Source organism: Equus quagga, chromosome 7, assembly GCF_021613505.1.
Source record: "Equus quagga isolate Etosha38 chromosome 7, UCLA_HA_Equagga_1.0, whole genome shotgun sequence".
Taxonomy (NCBI): Eukaryota; Metazoa; Chordata; class Mammalia; order Perissodactyla; family Equidae; genus Equus; species Equus quagga.
This window is the reverse complement of record NC_060273.1, coordinates 64,187,769-64,209,116: the sequence shown is the minus strand read 5'-3', so window position 1 is coordinate 64,209,116 and position 21,348 is coordinate 64,187,769. Positions and strand designations below refer to the sequence as shown.

At 41.5% G+C, this 21,348-nt stretch overlaps 1 protein-coding gene across 1 annotated transcript in view; it reads left to right on the top strand.

Moving 5' to 3' along the window:
- Positions 1-21,348, top strand: part of ITK (IL2 inducible T cell kinase) — a 66,024-nt gene that overhangs the window by 5,111 nt on the left and 39,565 nt on the right. Inside the window, exons 2-4 of the mRNA XM_046666413.1 lie at positions 17,058-17,162; positions 18,930-19,011; positions 20,784-20,912. Coding sequence (XP_046522369.1) covers positions 17,058-17,162; positions 18,930-19,011; positions 20,784-20,912 — 316 coding nt within the window. The remainder of the gene's footprint in view (positions 1-17,057; positions 17,163-18,929; positions 19,012-20,783; positions 20,913-21,348) is intronic.

Genomic DNA, 21,348 nt, shown 5'->3' with positions numbered 1-21,348 from the left:
CCTTCATCGGGAGCTGACACGTCCCTTCAGCAGTTCTCCCTTTGCCCTGAGGGTGGACACCAGAATCTATCACATGGTCTCCTCCATCTCAGCTCACGTCCCTTTTTCTTCCATCTCTCTGGGCTCCAATCACACAAGGTTTTCTTCAACTTTAAGGCCTCCATTTTAAATGTCACTTACTTGGGGAAGCCTTCCTTGATTTCCCTAGACTAGATCATCTCCTCTTGTTATACTCTGTCATAGCAACATGTACCCTTTCTTCAGAGCACATGCCAAATTTGTAATTACCCATTTATTAATATGATTATTGTGCTGATGTAATTCTCCACCCCACCCTCCATAAGACTGTAAGTTTTCTGAGGGCTGGCACCCAGCTTGCTAAAGATGGCATCACCAATGTCTAGGACAGTGCCCGGCACATTCTTATTCATTATTCGTGGAAGGAAGAAAACGCGAGAGAGAAGAAGGGGAAAGAGGAAAGAAATGAGGTATAGATACAGTTGGAGAGGTTGAAGTTGCACAAATGAACCCCTAACAGAACAAGGCTCAATGTCAAAAGAGTAGAGAACAAAGCAAGTGATATGGGACTTCAAACAGGAGATTCCTGGGTGTGCGAGTAAGTAAATAAGACTTCCTGGAGGCAGCAGTTCATCCTAGCCTTGAACAAGGAAAAGGAGGATTCAGGTGGTTGGAATTTTAAGAGTTGGGCCAGAGAGGCACATATAGGAACCAAGTGGTGGACCAGCCCCCCAGCACCCTCCCCCCACCCCAGTTTCTTTAGGAGAACCATGTAACTCTGTTCTCTTTTTTCCTCCACTCTGCCTTACCCTTCCTTCCTTCCCTTTAAGAGCTAAACCCTTTGTAGATAATATTCTTAAAGCTACCTGAGCATTTTTGCTTGAGACTTTCATCAGTCTTGATCTCTGTGCACTTCATTCCTACGGGACTGAACTGCCTTCTAGCTAGGCTCCCACTGATGCTTGAGGCTCCATATGATCTGTTATCTACACAACAGCTTGAATGAACTTTTAAAATGATAAGTCAGATATTACTCCCTACTTTAAAGCCATCTGTGGCTGTTTAGAAGAGTATTTAAATAAATTCTCAACTATGGGCTTACAAGACTCTTCATTCAGTGGTTCACACTTGCATTTCCAATCTCATTTCTCACCACGCTCCCTTTATCCATCAGGCTTCTAGCACATCTGCCTTCTTTCTGAACCTTGAACACCCCAAGCTCCTGCTCCCCCTGGGGCCTTTGCACAAGGTCAGGACTAGGGTGAGGCAAGTGAGATGCATACTTAAGGGAGTGATCACACTCAGGGTCCTGCAAGTGTAGGGTCTTTGCATTAGTTGTTCCCACTGTCTGGAATACCCTAGATTTTTGCAGGATTGTTTCTTTTTTATTTCTCATCTCTTCAAATATTTTCCAGGATCCTCTTTTTTTTTTTTTTTTTTTTTTGGCATATAGATACTTCAATACATCAGTATCTGCACTTGTTTATTGGGTTTATTAGCATGCTTCCTTGTCTGTACATCCACTGGGAGATCAGTTCCATGAGAGCAGGGGTCTTGGCTGCCTTCCTCATCACTGTATCACCAACATCTAGAACAGTGTGAGGCACATAGCAGGTGGTCATTAAGTACCCAGTGAATGAGTGAAGTTCACATAACTCAAATTGAATTCAGAAGAGCATCTGGGAGCTAAAAATGTGGGCCTTGTCTAGCCTGGAAAAGAAAAGTAAGGATGCAATGTAGGCCATTCAAGGCCAAAAATGTTCTGTTTCAATGTCTGCCTTAATGGAGTTTCTTCATAAATTGATTTTTGCCTGTGTGATGTGACATTGATATTTTATGGAGAAAGCCATTGGATAGAGAATTTTTGTTTTAGAGGCAAATACTAAAATTAGATTTGGTACCTATTGCTCAGGGACTGGTGAATCCATTAATCAGTTTCCACAGTAAAAATAGGCCACAGAGCAAAACTATGAATGTGAGGATTTAGTTTCTGATTCAACCTGGAACAAAGGCTTAACTGGAAAGCAGAAGAGCTCAGTTTCATAAACTATGAGATCCATGTGAAACAAGACATCTTCACGTCAAACTCAGAAACGCACCTCATAGTAAACTATTCTAAAGCTCTTCTCAAATTTTCATGGGCCAAATAGAAAATCCTCACCCTGGCCCCAATTTCCTTAACCAACTAGTAACAATTCCTTCCATTCCATGAGTTTTTTAGTCCTATTGGAAAGAGGAGATCTTCCAGGACCTAATTTTCATCCAGAGGTCAGTCTGGGTTCACCATCATGACACCGGGGGCCTCACTTAAAGTGATCCAGAGAAGGAAATCAAACTCTGAAATGGTTTCCCAAGCATATAAAATTTCCATTTTAGATCAAATGTCTGCTCAGTTCCTTGAAATTTCAGTAAAAGTTGTCAATATTTTAATAGAATAAGAACTTGGTCCAAAGACTTATGTTGCCATATAATTCCCGTTAAGCTAAGGTTATTTATAAGTAGGCTTCTCATTACATTTCCTTTTTAAATATTTCCAAAGTCACAGAAACTATATCTTCTTGTTATAAGAAAAATCAAATGTATGACTTACCCCCCCCAAAACTGCATATCTTTTTGCCAAAGCTTTTTTTTATTATTTTTTTAACCTAACACTGTATCGAGGAAATGTTTCTATATTGGTATATTTAGACCTATTCATTTGTTCAGCAAACATTTCTTGAGCACCTAGTATGTGCCAGGCTCTGTGCTACATGGTAGGAATACAGTGGAAAATGATAGAGACAAGGTGTCTGTCTTCATAAGCTTACGTGTTAGTGGAGGATACAAATGCGTGGGGCAGATATAAACTGTAGTAGGCTCTGTGGAAAGACTAAGCAGTAGCTAGGGCTGAGTTGGGAAGAAGGGTGTGAAGAGAAGGAACTAACATCTAGGCTGAGGCGTGAAGGATGAGAAAGAGCCAAGCAAGTGAAGAAATGGGAAGGGCATTTCAAGCAGAGGGAACCGCAAAAGTCAAGACCCTGAGGTAGGAAAAGGTTTGGCCTGTGTGAAGGACAGAGACTTGGACATACAGAGTTCAAGAGAGGGGTTCTTGCTGACATCGTATGGCACCCCTCTTCCAGGGATACTTTGTCCAGAATCATCCTACTCCACGTTTTGGTGGAAAAATGCCTGGTGTATACCCTGCCTCCGGCCCAACACTGAGCTCAGGCAGCTTTTAGCAGCAAAGACTGAAAACAAGTTAGAATCAGGTTAAATCCACTTTGATGAATCTCAAGAGACAGCAACAAATCTTCACATCCCCATACTGTTAAAAAAATCAATGAAACAATTGCACCCAAAATGTTCGTCGTTACTCTTTTGTCTAAAGACATCAATTTAGTGTCTCTGCGAGAGTGATCTTTTCTCTCATGCAGACGTAAATTTCACGTCGTTATAATCACAATGCATGACAATTTTCTATTCTACTTTTTTCATTTATTCTTTTGTAGATGAATTTCCATATATCTACATGGCCTCCAAAGTAATCATTTTCTCATATATATGATTTTTTTAATGGTTGAGATGGTTCCTTTCAGAGACATACTCATCTATTTTATGTACTGGAACAAATTGATGAACTTATCTGTTATCTATTCTTCGACATTCAGGTGGTTTTAGGTATAATGAAAACACTGAAAAACAATAGTACACCTAACACAAGACTGTCTCCATTTTAAATCAGCTCCTTAGGATAGAGTACCACACATGGGATAATTGCGTCCTAGGATAAGAACACGCTATGGCCTCTATCATTTGTTGCTGTATCATCTTCCTAAGAGGCTGAAGAAATGCACAGGGCCACAAAAAGTTACCAGAACCATTAGAGATTATGTTTCTAACAAGGAACTAATAAAAACGAAAGAATCTCATTGTTGTGATGATTTTAAAGTAAACTATTTTTATAGGCTCTGAATGTCATGGTGAGAGAGAGGGAAAATATATAATATTTTATACATGGGTAAGATGATTTGATTAAAGTCAGCCTTATATAAATACATAGATGAACCCAGCCACCGCCTACATAGTAGGATTAATGGCTGCCAAAGAGCCTTCTACTATGCAAAATATCAGCCCCCCTATTTGATCATCTTAGGGGGTCTGAAAGGTTCACATGAATGAGCTTTTGGGTTAGATCATCAAGTGTCCTTATCAAGAAGCAAATGAAATACAGGGCAGGTATCACATAAACCATTTTGATTGTTCCATAGAGATCAGTTCTCACTTTAGGTGGGGCCTAAAAGATGGAAAGTCTCAGAAAGACTGTAATTCTGTAATTCTATAAAAGTGGGATGAGGAGAGGAAACAACAACACGGCCACTTAATAGAATGGAGACCTGGCACTAATTAACCTACGTGACCTCGGTCAGTGTCTTATTCTATGTTGGACTTAGATTTCTCATCCATAATATCAACGGATTGGACTGGATCAGTGGTTTTCTACCTTTCTAAAGCATAGAACACTCTTGTAGTACAAAATTATATGAGTCATCACCATCGCCACACATAAAGCAGATAGAAGTGCTCTGGTTGAAGGGAGAACGTAGAGGCTGCCCAGAACCCTGCCCTCTTGGCCTGTCCCTTGATCTGCAGTGATCACCAACGTGCCTTCCAATTCTACAACCTCAGTCTCCCCAGGGTATAAATTTAATTGTAGACATGAAAAGACAAAAGCCAATTTAGAAAAGCATTTCACCTGGAGGTTTCATCTCTAACACAAAAAGTTGGATTGAATGATCTCTAAAGACCCATCCAGCTCAAAAAAGTGCAAACTATGTCATGGTATCTCTCTGCCAATGATATCAGGAATTCACAAATAGATATGGAGATCAGCAAAACATGGAAGGCTTTCCAGGAAGTAATACATCTAAGAGGTAATTAATACCTATGTGACTAATAAGACATGCATGTTGTCAAAATCCAAGCATGACATCAAGAATACAACTTAAGAAGGAAGGCAGTCATTTCAAATGTAACCAACATAAGATAATAGGAGCCCGTGGCCCAGGGTTTCTCTGGTTCAGATCCTGGGCGCAGACATGGCACCGCTCATCAGGCCATGCTGAGGCGGCATCCCACATGCCAGAACTAGAAGGACCCACAACTAAAAATGTACAACTATGTACTGGGGGCTTTGGGGAGGAAAAGGAAAAATAAAATCTTTAAAGAGTTCTTGCTGTGCTTCAGGGCACCAGGTTAAGTGCTTTTCATGTAGCATGTCATAAATGTTCACAATAACCACATGCGTGAGGTTCTATCATTAGTCCTGTTTTATCAATGAGAAAGCAGAAGCTTAGAGAAGCTGAGTATCTTTTCCCAGCTCACACATCTGGGACAAATATTAAAAGTTGGATTAAATGTTCTTCAATGGGTATTTTCAGATCTAACTTGTTTGGGTCTAAGTCTTATAATAGAAACTGTGTTGGCTGATAAGGGAAAGTTGGGGCAAGGATTCGTTGACGAGTTTCCAACTGATGGAGGTCCTGAGTGGGGACCAGCACAGGACCCCTGGATGGCAGCACAAACAACATCATTAACAATAACTAGCATCATCACAGGGAGAGGACTGAACATATTCCTATGGATTTTCTTGTGTAATCCTCACAATTCTTTGAAGAAGATAAAAGTCAAGTTCTGTTTTAGAGAGGAAGCGACTGAGACACAGAAGTTAAGCAATGTGCCCAAAGTCACAACAGGATAGTAAGTGTAAAAACAACACCTTGCCTTGGGATGTAGTGATTGCCTTGGGGCATACTTTGATCCCACACTCATTAGGGTGTCCTTTTCTTGTATCTCTTTGCTTGCCCAAGAAGAATTTACTGTGAGAATTCTCTGAAGAACTGACACAAGCATCTTGGCCGTTGTTTCTTACTGAGAGTCTGGGAATTCACCAGTCCCCTGTGACTTTGCATAGTGTACTTCTGTCCACCTGGACTCTGTAGGCCAACAAAAATGAGCTCCTGAACTTGTAAAGCTGAGCGTCTGATCCTGGGGAAACCTCTGCCAAGAAAAGATGCTGTATAAGCCTCAGCTCTACTTGGTTTATCAGACTAGGTAATCATAATAAGAGCTACCCCTCACTGGGCACCTTCTGGGAATAACATTCTGGGAATCCTATATCCAGAGTGGTAATACAGGGAAGACCACCATGTAAGGGATATCAGCCAGGACCAGGGGCCCAGAAAGTGAGATTGAGGGTACTAACACCAAACCTGGCCCTTTCTCTTAATCCATACTATGGCCAGTTTTATGTACAGTGATTCAATTGTTTCCCAAAATGGGGTACCACTAGGCACAGACAAGATGGTACATATTTTTATACGTTTTTAATTTTGATACGTTTTTAATTTAATAGTTATGTGTTTATTACAATTAATGTTTTAAAAGAGTGTGGGGCCAGCCCAATGGCATAGTAGTTAAGTTCACACACTCTGCTTTGGCAGCCTAGGGTTAGCAGGTTTGGATCCTGGGCGTGGACCTACACACCGCTCAGCATCACGCTGTGGTGGCATCCCACATACTAAATAGAGGAAGATTGGCATGGATGTTAGCTCAGCAACAATCTTCCTCAAGGGCCAGTATTCCTCACCAAAAAAATAAATAAAAACAAAAAAGAGTTTTTAGGAGCCAGCCCAGTCGTGTCATGATTAAGTTCATGTGCTCCCCTTTGGCAGCCTGGGGTTCATGGGTTCACATCCCGGGTGTGGTCCAACACACTGCTCATCAAGCCATGCTGTGGTGGCATCCCACATATTGGCACAGATGTTAGCTCAGCAACAATCTTCCTCAAGCAAAAAGAGGAAGATTGGTAACAAATGTTAGCTCGGGGCCAATCTCCTCACCAGAAAGAGCAAAAGAGTGTTTTTAAACTTATGGTGGTGATCTAAAACTTCCTTTTAAAATAAATTTGTTTAAATGAAAAGGTAAATCAATTTAAAGAATAATATTAAGGACATAATGCCATTTGATGGAAGTAGATTATGGTGGAAATTGCATGTGTGGGTTGCAAACTGAAGCCTGAAACACTGAATCCACAGGATAGCAACATACATCATCATTCATGATTATTTGTTTTTAAATAGTTCAGAAAGTGAAATATAATAACCTTCACCGGACATTTAGAGACACAGAGGGGCATCCACAGAGACCAGGGCACCTAGAGAGGTAAGCACAGAAGAGACATGCAAAAGAGGTCTTCTTGGGCCCCCACGCTCTATCCAGACAGTCTGACTCAGGGGCAAGTGAGCCTGCTGCCCCAAAATGCCTGACCTCAAAATTTCTCTGACTTCAAGAAAAAGCTGTCATAATTCTAAAAAAGTACGTTATAAATCTCAATGACATTAGGTTAGCGCAAAATTTACTTTGCTTTCATCTGTGTTGCAAATTGATATAATTGGTTCACAAAACAGAACTAACTATTGGTAGAATGACCTCTTGCCCCTATGCCTCTGTGCCTGTGGGACTGCAGTTCTGTTTATTAATAGCTACTTTTGTTAGGCAAATCTTCTGCAAAATGTAGATTAATTTTTTAAACAATTCTTGAATATATAGAGGCCAGCCCAGTGGCTCAGTGGTTCAGTTTGCATGTTCCGCTTCGGTGGCCCAGGGTTTGCCGGTTCATAACCTGAGTGTGGACCTATGCACCACTTGTCAAGCCACGCTGTGGCAGGCATCCCACATATAAAGTAGAGGGCGATGGGCACGGATGTTAGCTCAGAGCCAGTCTTCCTCAGCAGAAAGAGGAGGATTGGTAGCAGATGTTAGCTCTGGACTGATCTTCCTCAAAAAAAAATTCTTGAATATATTATACATTCACATAATTTTTTTAAAAGCAGTTAGAAAATGTTCTGCAGTGGCCAATCTCCCACCCTTGTTCTAAGCCACACCACTTCCTTGCCTGAAAGCAACCAATATAATTTCCTTAACAGTTCTTCCCATGATACTTTATGCATGTATACACAAATGCAAATAAACGTTCTTCTTTCCTTCCTTTTTATACAATGGCAGCATACACAACACACATTTCTTAGCCTTTCTTTTGATTGGTTAGCAATACTTCTTGGAGATCAAATCCATAACATGTATACATGTTACGTATACATGTATACACAAGGAGTTTCTTCATTCTTTTTGTATGGTTGCATAATATTTCGTTGTATGGATAAAAATTTTATCTTGATGGACGATTAGTCTCTTTCCAAATTTTTCTGTCATTACAAATAACAGAGAGTGAATAACCTTGTGGGTTTGTCGCTGTTTACATGTACAAGCATGTCTGTAACAGGGGTTCTCAACCAGGGGTGATTCTGCCCATCACTGGCAATGTCTGGAGAAAAGTTTCGTTGTTATAACTGGGGAGGAGGGTGCTACTGGTATTTGTGGGTAGAGCCAGAGATGTTGCTAAGCCTATTAAGACGCACAGGACAAGCCCACAACAAAGAATTATCCAGCCCAAAATGTAATAGTGCCAAGGTTGAAGTCCTGGTTTATAGAAAACATTTCAAGAAGTGAAATTGCTGTGTCAAAGGATATTTGCATCTGCTATTTCGTTGAACACAACCAAGTTATTCTCCACATAATTTGTAGCAATAAACATTCCCCAGGGCCACGTGTGACATGCTCCTTTTCTCAAAACCTTGCCAATGTCGTTATCACGTTTTGATCTTTGCAAGTCTCATAGGTTTTAAAAAATGGTATCTCAATAATTCAGTTGCATTTCTGTTATTGTAGTGAGTTTGAGCTTCTTTTCATAGCTTTTTATCTGTTAGCTAAACCTTTTGTGTAGACTAGTTTTAACTTACTTTTCAATTGTCGAGAGATTTTTATCCACCTGCCAATCATTCCGGAAATCTTATTCAAATCATTTTTATTAAGAGTTTTGTCACAGGATCCCCAAATATCACTTTCTGCTGCACACTTGTTCTAACCTGCTGTTCCGTCAATCAACCAATTACAAATATTAATTGACCATTACCTCCGTACAAGGAATTACCTCCTGAAATGCAATCAAGTGTTATTAATTTACATGTTTTGGCTACTGGCTCTTCAGTGCTTGAAAGGGAGATACAAAAATATATTCTTTCAAACTCATTAAAAATCTCATATGCCCTATTCCAGAAAGAAAGAGGGCTTTGAAAAAGCTTCACCGACCAAAAACACTGAAAGACACAATGTGTAAGGCACCTTGGGGATCTGCTTCGTACCGGCATATAGCAGTTAGTTCCTACTCTTAGTTTCCTTTTCTCTCTGCCCACTTTTGTAAGCAAATTTAACCAAACATGCTTTTTTTCAGGCTAGGATCACTAATACCTTTATTTAACATGAATGAGGCTTGGAAATTATTCCTAAATTATTGCTGCACTTCGAAGGTAAATATACCCATATAAAAGCACACTGAGTTGCTTTATTAGCATCTATGAAGAAAATGGCTATCACTCAGGAAGAACCTGAGAGGAGCTGTCACAACATTGAACCTCCGTGCAGGAGACAAGTGCTGCCTGGCTGCCACTTATTGCTAATAAGGTATGAGGTTATGAGGGCAAGGAGCTGCATCGTTTACACAGCCAGCGTTTGCTGTGTATCCCTTGACCCTCTCCCACAGTCGTCTGCCAAAGCTGTATTACAGTGTGGTGTTCCCAAAATTTCTGACTGCTTTAAAATATTATTTCCATTTTTCTGCTTAGTAAGTTTACATGCTCACTCTAAAAACTTCCAAAGTTATAGAAATATATAATTTACACTGTGAAAGTCTGCCATAGGGTCATCCGCAAGGAAGAGTCAGTGTAGCAGTGTTCCCTCTTGTACCACTTCCTTGAATATTGCAGGCACTATTATGTATTTTATTCTCTCTTTTTCCAAAATTGAGACGATGCTCCATCTATTGCTCTAAACCTGCTTTTTACATTATATATATATATACTTTTTTGTCCCTCCATATAGACTGACTTTACTCTGTTAATGGCTACGGAGTAGTCACAGAATAGATGAACCTTAACTAAATTAACCATTTATCCATTATTGATGGATATTTAGATTTCCCTAGGATTTTTAGTAAATAAATAATGCCAGTATGAACATCCTTTTTCCTACATCTTTATACTTTTTGAACAAATGTTTCCATAGGATAAATCCTATAAGGGAAATGTATTCATCTATCTTTAGTAAACTGTTTTTAAATACAGTAAAAGAAATGCATGTTCATGGTAAGACAGTGAAACAGTTTTAAAGGATATGAGGTGAAAAGAGAACCTTTCTTCCTATTTCCCACTCCCAAACCCCAGAACCACTCCCAAGAGTATCTGTTCTTCATAATTTCTTGTGAAAATACGTTTGTAATTTTAAGACAGGATCCCAAATTGCCCTCTGAAAACCGTATGAGAGTATAGCTCTTTTTCTTTTCTTTCTCTTTCTTCTTTTTTTGTAAAATCTTCACTTTTTTCTGTCGGGTAGTCAGAGTACTACTATTGACAAAATGGCAGGCTGAAAGAACACTAAGTGTTTTCCCCACAGCACGATCAGCCCCATCGTAAACCGCAGTGTGAAAACTCTGAGGTAAGGAAAGCCAGTCAACTATGGTTTCGCTCTGACTAAGAGGTCTTGTGGAAAAGAGGAAAGAAAAGAAGACAGGTGTGGGATGCATCATAGTTTCCTGATTTTAAGTCGTTCTAGGAGCCTCAAAGTCTGCTACCTTAGCTCCAGATCTTCCCAGAACCTCAAAGTTTAGTGAAAGTACGTCCAGGTAAAGATGGGCTGGGGGAGGGGAGGAACCAGCAATAGCCAATTACAAATCACGCTGGTGTGTTAGAAGATGCTACTTTTTCCCATAGAGACAATAATGGTCCCTTCTTTATTGGGTATCAAGCAATGTGCTAGGTGCCTTCCTGTAGCTCAGGTCATAATAACCCTGAGCAGCAGCTGTCAGCATCCCCGTTACTACCGAAGAACTGCAAGATTAAGAAGAGCTAAGAGCACTGAGCTCAGAGAACTGAGACAACTTGCCCAGTGTGGCCTGTCATCCTAGGGATTCAAACCATGGCTTTTCCCAGTCCCAAGTCTGCATTTTTCTCCCCTGCAGCACAAGGGATCCCTTTATTATGAGACAGAAAACTGAGTTAGGAGCCTGGGAGGAAATTCGTGGGTAACTTCCAGCATGTTTTGCACAGGGGATGAAACTAGAATCCAGGAAGAACCCTAAAACCAATTTTAGAACTGATATTCTGCACCTTGCTAGGGGGAGGGGGAAAAACCCCAAATCGGTCCCTTAAGTTTCATCTCATATAATCTCAGTTTTAATTTCAATGTGTCATTGGACAATTTTTAGATCGGTACAATGGCTCTACTGTACCCCAGAAGAGGCAATGAGCAAAATATTTGAAATGCCTTGTTAAAAGAATCATCAGAAAGATTTTCTCATCTTAAAGAGGCTCTGATAAAGGCAGCCTTGGCCACTTTGGCAGTGTGACCCAGGAAAGTCTTAGAGGCATTACTCCCCTAGGTGGTTCCCTTTGAAAAGTACTCTCTCAGCTGACGCCTAAAATTCCATTATCAAAGCTCCCTCTTGGCTTAAGTCTCTAATATCTTTCCTAATCCTAACTACTCTGAAACAGCCAAGCTTTAAGCTATCAGTAAGTGAAACCTTTGGTGAATGACATTTTGGGGGAAGGTTTTGACAGGACAGGGGGGAGGGGAAGCAGAAAGATAAACCCTCACATTTGACGAAGTGAGAGCAAATGTGACAAATTAGGGAGACCAGGAAATCAGCCCCTTTCATGGTTTTCCCCTGATTTTACAAATAATTGGCAAAATAAACAAATGACTCCGAAATGTCAAAATCACCCGTATCACCAGTTAAAAATTAATGTCGTCTTCCCAAAAGGTTATTCCTGGTTACATATTTGCCCGAAAGAAAATCCCCACAGAAAATGTGGACACATCAAGACAAGAGAACAAGGTCTTATTTTGCAGGCAGCATTTGGAGAAAGAAAGGCAAAGAAATAACACTTGCGTGATTTGTTTATCATTTGAATGATTTTGTTTTGCTAGTAGGTTTATGTAGTTCTTTTAAGTCCTCTAAATTAAACCGATGATTCAGGGACTATTACCAGTCCCACTTTTAGAAAAACAAGGCAACCGAGAAGCTGAGACACTGGCCTCAGCTTTCAGAGCTGGTCAGACGAATGCAGATCTGCCCGACCTGGAAGCTCGTTTCTGTCGCGTTCTGCCTCCCCAGAACAGAAAGCTGAAATTCTGCTGTTCTTCAGAGGGGTGGAGCTGTCTTCTCTCATGGGGATCATACACATAGCTTCTCACTGATATATTGGCCGAGCAGTCAAGGAGGCAATGTTATAGGAGGAAAGAGGAGCCATTATTCTGAGGAACCAGGGAACATGCTCTCCTTTTCAAATTTAGCATAAGCATCCCATGACCAAATTGGACAGAAACAAATCTCTGCTGGGTCATGACTTGGAAAAATCAGTCATGCAACTGATGGCTCGGTGTTGGGTTTGGGAAATGAAAGTCTTCTGTGGAAAGTTGGGGCAAACGCAAAGCCGTGAAGCACAGTCGTTAAGCGTTCAGGTTCTGGAGTCACAGAGTTGAGCTGTACGCTGCTCTTCCACTCATTAAGAGACTTGGCTCCTCTGAACCTCAATTTTCTCACCTATAAAATGGGGAATAATACTTTAGGGGATCATGATTAAATGAGATAGCTCGTTGAGTGCCTGAAATATAGGATGTGCTCAAAAACATTATTATCTTTTATTTTGTTTATTCCTGTCTCTCTCTTTGAAACTCACAATCCAAAATTCTGTCTCATACAATATATTAACATAAAAAGAAAGGAGATATAAAAGCTGCTTGCGTAAGCTTGCCTTTGTCCAAATACGTGGGCGTCAGCGTCTTGTTGGATCATGTTTGACACACATCAGATGTCTAGGGTGAAGCTTTGGAAAATGAGGACAGCTTTGAACATGGCCAAGAAAAGGGACAAGGCCAAGAATAGTCCTGTGACTTTCATTTCACCCGGAGCGATGCAGATGGAATAACAAGGAAGGACGAGGGCAGGCTTTACTTGGTGGCTCTCTTTCTCTGGTGGTTCTTGTGTGGTTTCCTTGGAAGGCTTACCCTGGCATTTTTCAGAAATAGCACATTTATTTGGGATGATTACAGGCAATCACCATTTCCCAGAGAGAGAGCCGTGTTTAGCTTGCTGACCCGCTGCTCCCCGGTGCCCAGCTAGAGGAATGCACAGCTGGCCCTATTGTTCACAACGTGTCAGATCTTATGAGATCTGAGGAGAACGCATCTCAGGGCCTTTGGAGGGACTGACCGTGCAGGATGGACTGTGCGGGAACCCGAACACTCATTTGGTGATGAGAGTGAGTTTTGACAGTGGAAAATGAAATCTATTCCAATAGAAGAGCAGACCTAACAGCAGACTGTTAAGGCACAAATGTCTCTTAAAATCCATGTTTGAGGGGGCCAGCCTGGTGACTGGGTGGTTAAGTTCGCGTGCTCCGGTTCGTCGGCTCAGGGTTTCGCGGGTTCAGATCCTGGGCGTGGACCTAGCACCGCTCATCAGGCCATGCTGAGGCGACGTCTCACATAGCACAACCAGAGACACTCACAACTAGAATATATAACTATGTACTGGGGGGCTTTGGGAAGAAGAATAAAAAGAAGATTGGCAACAGTTGTTAGCTCAGATGACAATCTTCAAAAAACAAAAAAACTGACAACCATTCTGTACCTATAGCATCATTCTGTTTTAAAAAAAAAAAAAAATCCATGTTTGAGCCCACCGAGTATTAAGAAATCAAAAGCCATCATCTGAGTTTAGAGGAGAAATCTTTCTTGGAACTCTTGAAGCCATACTGTCCAATAAGGTAGCCACCAGCCATGTGTAGCTACTGAACTCCTGAAAAGTGGCAAGTCCAAATTAAGATGTGTTGTAAAATGCATGATTCCAAAGACAGTACAAAAAAGTAATTTATCTCAATTTTTCATGTTGATTACATGTGGAAATGATAACAGTTTGGATATATTGGGTTAAACAAAATACATTCTTAAAATTAATTTTATTTGTTTCTTTTTGCTGTTTTTAATGTGGCTACTAGAAAATTTTAAATTACATATATGTTTGTATTGGGCAGCGCTCCTTTAGAACCTCACGTAGAATCTGTATCCGTATTCACAACTCCAGTAAATATTTACCTCTACTCTCTACCCTGATTATGATGATCTCAGGCTATTAACAGGCGATACTTATCCAGAACACTTCTACCCCAGGGCATTTGCTCTTGCTAGTCGCTCCACCTAGGATTCTCATTCCCCCAGACCTTCTCATGTCTGGCTCTTTTTTCAACTTTCTGATCTCTTCTCAGATGCCCTGTCTCCAGGGAGGCCTGCTCTGACCACAAGTTGATCACATTAACGTGTTCTAATCTCTTTAGAGCACTTTTTTATAGTGTCTGCCTTCCAAAGAGACTGTGAGCTCCATGAGAAAGTCTTTTGTGTTCAGCTCTCTATTTCCTGCTTCACACAGCTGAGATAGCTACAGCTGGCCCTCAGTAAATATTTTCTTGAATGGTTCAGTGTATTAGCCTTAAATCTGATTGAGATTGTTCAAACAGTGTTCCAACTTGGTGCCTTTCATTCATATCATCCTAAGTAAGCACGTGTTGTGGGCCAGCCACTGAGATAGGCCTTGGGGATACGGTGACTGATGTCCTGGTCTCTACTCTCCGGGAGTGCAGGACTTAGTGAGTTCCAAGGACAAAAATGTCTGCAGACGGAGTTGTCATGTTACTGCCATGAGCCTTTTGTTGCATTTTGCTGTGTACACTACTAAGGAAATAACCCAACAGAGGTTGGAAAACAAGATAACCTCAAAGCTCAGACTGCCTGTTTACCCGCAGCAGCAGATGGTTGCTGAAAGGCAGCTCCCTTGTGCTCTTGTGTTTTTGAAAAACAGACTAACCGTTCCAAAGACTATGATTATGGGCAGGATCAGGGCATGTATTCCAGCTGTGGGAGACTCTAAATGAGAAGATAGTTTGAGTCCAAAGGGCACATGTTTTCAGAGGTTTTTAAGGGAAGACTGGACCTCTTACTCCATCGTTAGATTACAAAAGCAAGTTGTGGACCACTCTGCGGAGCAGATGCTCATTTTTGTTGTATATATATCCTATAAATGTGTGTGGAAAAGACAAATGCATTCCAGATGGTTAACCTTGGCTACCTAAGAGTTGTGGAGAAGAGTAGGATAATAAGACACTATAAATATTTTCTTCATACATCGCCATATTGTTTGATTTGTGACAAGGAACATGGACAGATTTTTTACTTTCAAAAATGAATAAAGTTGTGCGGCTGGCTTGGTGGCGCAGCAGTTAAGTTCACACATTCTGCTTCATCAGCCTGGGATTTGCCGGTTCAGATCCCAGGTACGGACCTACACACCATTTGTCAGGCCATGCTGTGGCAGGCGTCCCAAATATAAAGTAGAGGAAGATGGTCACGGATGTTAGCTCAGGGGCCAGTCTTCCTCAGCAAAAAGAGGAGGATTGGCGGCAGATGTCAGCTCAGGGCTAATCTTCCTCAAAAAAAAAGGAGAATAAAGTCGTTTTTAGAAAGAAAATTTTTAAAAAGAACACAAAGTTTCTCTTTATTTGACAGGGGGTCCTTCTCACATCTTGACTTTTTTCATCTGAGTTCTGTGCCTCAGCTATGACAGTAAAGGCCAGAAACCAGGCTGGGTATGAAAAAATAGAAAGTAAAGACTGAGCTCACTTCTGGAGAATTTGATGACATCTTGGCTTCCTGAATACCAACTAAGTGCACTCATGTATCACAACTCTCTTGCCACAGTTAGGACTTCCTTAACCTCTTTAATTGGGAGGATACCCTTTATTGAGAGCACCTGTTGTAAGCCAGGTAATTTTCTTTACATATTCCCATTTTATTCTCCAATCAACCTTTGAAAGGTAGGCATTATTATCCTCATTTATCAGATGTGGAGATCAAAGTTCAGGAAGATTAGATGAATTGCCCAAGGTCACAGAGCTAGTTAGACTAGAGCCCAACTTTGAACCTAGACCTTTCCAACATTGTGCCCAATTCCCCACCATTTGCTACCTTTTTCTAAGGGATAAGGCGTAATGAAGTGTTTTGCCCCTGGTTCCATAGCTGAATTAAACCCTCTATTCTCATTGGAAGCCTAATTCTAGGCACCTGTGAAAGGCTTCTGCTTTCCAAAAGCTTTTCCCTAACTAGCCTTCCTTGGAGCCCCTGATAGTCCCCATTGGGTAACATTCCCTGGAATTCACTCTCAAGGACAAGAACCCTTAGAAATGGATAACATGTAGCATCATTATAAATCACAAAGACCATCACGTGAATTAGCTATCAAGGAAATACATCTAACAAACATGCAAGGGAATGAGACACGGGGCTGATAAGATTTACTGGGGATGTGGAGAAGGGATAGTTATAGGCAGAGTCAGGAATGTCCTACAAGGTGTCATGGTGGGACAGTGGATAACCATAAGGAACATGGAGAACCCAAATGTAGAAAAGAAGGTGCCACCAAAGGTATAGGTTACCATTCAGGTCAGGCCTGAGCTCAATTACTATGCTAATAAGGCCATGGATAGGCACAAAACAGAGAAAACTGGCACACGTGTGGTTGGTTTCCCATCGATTGCACTTCTCATCCCAGCTACAAGTTTTGCACATGCTGCTATTTGTCACAAGGTCACTGGGATATAAGATGCCATGGCTCAATATGTGGCCACGAAGAAGATGATACAAAGAGCATGTTTCTCCTAGGAGTCTTCTCAGAGTGTCCTTCTCGGACACTGAGGGTCAAGAAGTAGCTTCTGGATATTTGGGGGTTGGTTTACAAAGCTAAGGGATCTTATCTAGTAATGGATTTCTAGAAGCAACCTAGACAAAAATATTGTCTTCTCTCTTCTTTAAATGGGGTGTGGTTTTTCTCCCCACAGAAGAAGCGCACGTTGAAGGGCTCCATTGAACTCTCCCGAATCAAATGTGTGGAGATTGTGAAAAGTGACATTAGCATCCCGTGCCACTATAAATACCCATTTCAGGTAAGTCCGTCAGGCCTGAGGGGACTGGTTCCCGTTCCCTGGACAGTGATTGAAATCCTCAGTCATTGTAAGAGAAGAGCAAAAATGGGTGACTTTGGATTACAGTTAGAACTTGGCCAATCCCATGAGAAGCTGCTGTATTCTTTCAGTCAACGACATTCATTTTTTCATTCAAGAAAGATTAAGCACAAAATCCCGAAAAAATTGTCATTCCTCCTTCCCCTTTCCCTTATGTTTTCCCTACCTCAAGATCCTAATTGCTCTTGGGGGAGGAAAAAAACTACCAAGGGCCCAAGCCTAATGTTCTTTAAGTACAGTTTACTTATGGTTTGGGGCAAGAGATTATAATCCTTGGTTAGAAATTACTTCAAGTTTCTGGGGTAAAAAGACTCAGATTTTACAATCTGAGAACTGTTTTGAGTTGTGCAGTCCGATACAGTAGCCGCTACTGTTTAAATTTAAATGTAAATTAACATAAGCAAAACAATGTTAAAAACTCAGCTCCTGAGTCACACTGAGCCACACTGAATGAATGAACATTTCATATGTTCAGTAGCCACAGGTGGCTACCGTATTGGACAGCACAGATTATACAACATTTCCATCACTGCAGGAAGTTCTATTTGACAGAGCTGGTGGAGGGTATCTTTAGTCTTTAGGTCATGACATTGTCTCAATCTTGCTACCACTCTTGGCATCTGTGGCTCTGAAGGAGTGGATATTCCCTTGCATATCCTATGGTGACACTCTTCTTTTTTTTTTTTTTAAAGATTGACCCTGAGCTAACAACTGTTGCCAATCTTTTTTTTTTCTTTCTGCTTTTTTCTCCCCAAACCCCCCCAGTACATAGCTGTATATTTTAGTTGTGGGTCCTTCTAGTTGTGGCATGTGGGACGCCACCTCAGGTGGCCTGACAAGCGGTGCCACGTCTGTGCCCAGGATCCGAACCAGCAAAACCCCAGGCGCCCCAAGCGGAGCGTGAGAACTTAACCACTCAGCCACAGGGCTGGCCTCTAGGGTACCATTTTCGTTTGCTAATCTGAGGGGAAAATATTTCGCTTTTAGTGTGGCATAGAAAAGGACTTTCTTCCTACTAGAAAGGTGATCTCTATGAGTTGGAATTTTTGGTACTGAAAGCAAAGGGAATAACATGTATTTTCCCATCATTAAAATTCCAATTCTAAATGAGTGCATGAAAAAACTGGTGAAATTCAAAGAAGATCTGTAGTTAGGTAATATTATTAGACCAAGCCAATTTCCTGGTTTTGAAAATGTACTATGGTTACATGAGATGTTATCAGTGAAGAAAGGTGGGTGAAATATACACAGGAACTCTGTACTATTTTTGGAACTTCTTGAGTGTCTTACATTATTTCAAATAAGAAGTTTCAAAGATCTCGATGATATATTTGTCATCTAATATCTTTCTCTTTCACATTCCAGAAAGATTTTTTTAATCACTGAAAAATATGAGAAATAAATGTGCTGTCTAGTCAAGTGGAGAACTCTCTCTCCAGCTGTTTCAATTTAATGATGGCTTACTGGTGACACGGAATCTGAGACAAGTAGCCTAAGCTGTAGAAATTCACCCTGTGTCTGCACAGCACCCAAACATCTGGATGAAAGGGACACTGGTCCCCTACTCACCCAAATGTTTGCCCTTTTGACCATGAACCTCTGAGACCCTGCCTCGTCCCAGTGAGCCAGATGTGCCTGCTGTCCATCATCCATCTCCCGGCTCACCTTGGACTCTGTGTGTGTCTGCAGGTTGTACATGACAACTACCTCCTGTATGTATTCGCTCCAGACCGAGAGAGCCGGCAGCGCTGGGTGCTGGCCCTTAAAGAAGGTAATCTCCTGTGCGATTGAGTCCCTGAGACCCCTTGATCCTCCAGTAGGCTTGGGTTCCACAGTAGAATAAAGGGCAGCTGATGGTTAAACATCTTTCCCTTTTGGTGTTGGTGGAAGGTTCCAACTATTTTCCCCGGGCCCAAGAGGAAACAACCAGCACAGTGCAGGGTCAGCCAAACCCAGCCTGCCACCTGTTTTTGTAAGGCTCTGAGCTAAGGATGGTTCTTATATTTTTAAATGGTTCCATTTTAAAGGGTTAATATAAGCGCCTACATCATATATCTATTTTGCCTGCTGGTGAGCAAAACCTAAAATATTTACCATCTGGCCCTTTATGAACAAGTTGGCTGACTCCTGGCAGAGTGTGCAGAATAAGAGCGTCAGCCCTCGAGTTAGATGACCCGGGTTTGAATCCCGGCTCTGTCACTTACTAGCCATATGTGATTGGGCAACTCCTTAACTGCCCTGAGCTTCGGTTTCCCCATCTATTAAAAAAGGGGAGGAGGAGGGAATAATAATAATAGTGCCTGCCTCTGGAACGGCTTGGGGTGAAGCCCTCAGATCTAGCCCAGCCCATAGCTGGAACCCAATAACGTCAGCTAGCTTTAAAGATTTTCAGATCATCAGTGAGGGTATTTCTTAAGGCTCCCCTTCCTGACGGCATAATTAGAACCAGCACAGTGTGTGGGTTGGTGAAACATGAAGCCAGGCTAAGGCGAAAATCCCAGCTCTGCCAATTAATAGTGTGTGACCTTGGGCAAATGCCTTGACCTTCCAGTGTCTCCATTTCCTCAGCTATAAATTCTGACTGATAGTCATAGGGTTATTGTGAGCATTAAATGAGTTAGGACATGTCAAACATTTCAAAGAATACCCGAAGAAAGTGCTCAATCAGGATTACTATTATTGTTATTGAGCCTGAAGCCCTGGATTTGCAGGAGAACTGGGTGCAGATGTTAATCTGTCTCTAGCCATGAGGACTAAGGCTAAGCAAGCCATTTGAAATCTTGGGAGCCACAGTGCCTCTATCTGAAATGAGAGTAAAAACACCAGTGTTATCTTCTTCCAAGGTTGTTGTGAGTCTCAAATGGAATATGACAGGCAAGTGCTGGGTAAACTGGAAAGTGCTCTCAAGTATAGCAGTCCCGGGGCACAGAACAAACACTGAAGTGAAAAATCATCAAAGGGCCCAACTGTGTTCATTGGCCCTTCTCCCTCTGTGAAGGGGCTTTACTCATAGAATGCTAAAGCTAGAAGGAGTGTTAGAATTGATCTGTCTAGTTCTCTGCTTTTTATACTTTTTTTTCAGCAAAAAGATTTTGCCTACCAAAATTTTACTTTAAAGTCACAAATCTAGAAGGGATAAATGCAAAGTAGCTGTGAAGTGGGGAGAGATGGAGGGGTGGGAATCCCACCTACTCAGTCTTCCCATTACCCCTAAGGCACTTTTGTGGGGCCCACTGATCCAGTCTAACGACCTCTTTGCACAGTGGGGAAATTGAGGCTCAGATGAGGGTTTTGCCCAACTGAAGAACACAACTAACCCAAGACAGAGCCAGATAAGAACCCACATCTGCTGACACCTAAATCTAACACACACTACTCCATAAATGTATATGCCCATAGAAAAGGCCATTTTTCTGACTTAGTCTGGGTAATATTCATTCAACCCCACATGGCAGGGTCTCGTCTCAATGAGTTATAAAGCTGGTGGTCCCTGATAGACTGACCTGGAAAAAACTCTTTTAATGGTTTGCCAACCCCTTTCAGAAACAAGGAATAATAACAGTTTGGTGCCCAAGTATCATCCTAATTTCTGGATGGATGGGAAGTGGAGGTGCTGCGCTCAGCTGGAGAAGCTTGCAGTGGGCTGTGCCCAATACGATCCAACCAAGAATGGTAAGAGACTGGGAATTCCCTTTCTTGTTTGTAAGAGGACTGACCCCCCACTAGTAGGAAGTAAAAGCTCTCAGCTTCCCATCCTCAGCGGTATCAGAGATTGATTGCAAAATTCTACATTTTCTGAATTTTCTAAGAGGAATCATCTGCCTCTACCACCAGTCTGTTGAGGTTTTTTCACCTCAAAGCAGATATCTTTATAGCTCCTTGCTACTTAAAATGTGGTCCTTGAACCAACGGCATCAACATCACCTGGGAGCTAGAAATCTAGCTTCGAGCTAGAAATGCAAATTCTCTGGCTCTATCCCAGGTCTACTGGATCAGAACTTGTATTTTAACAAGATCACTAGAAGATTTGTGGACAGAATAAAGTTTAAGAAGCACTGCTATAATTTGCAAGTTAGGAAATTTGAATGGCATGGTCTACTCAAATCTT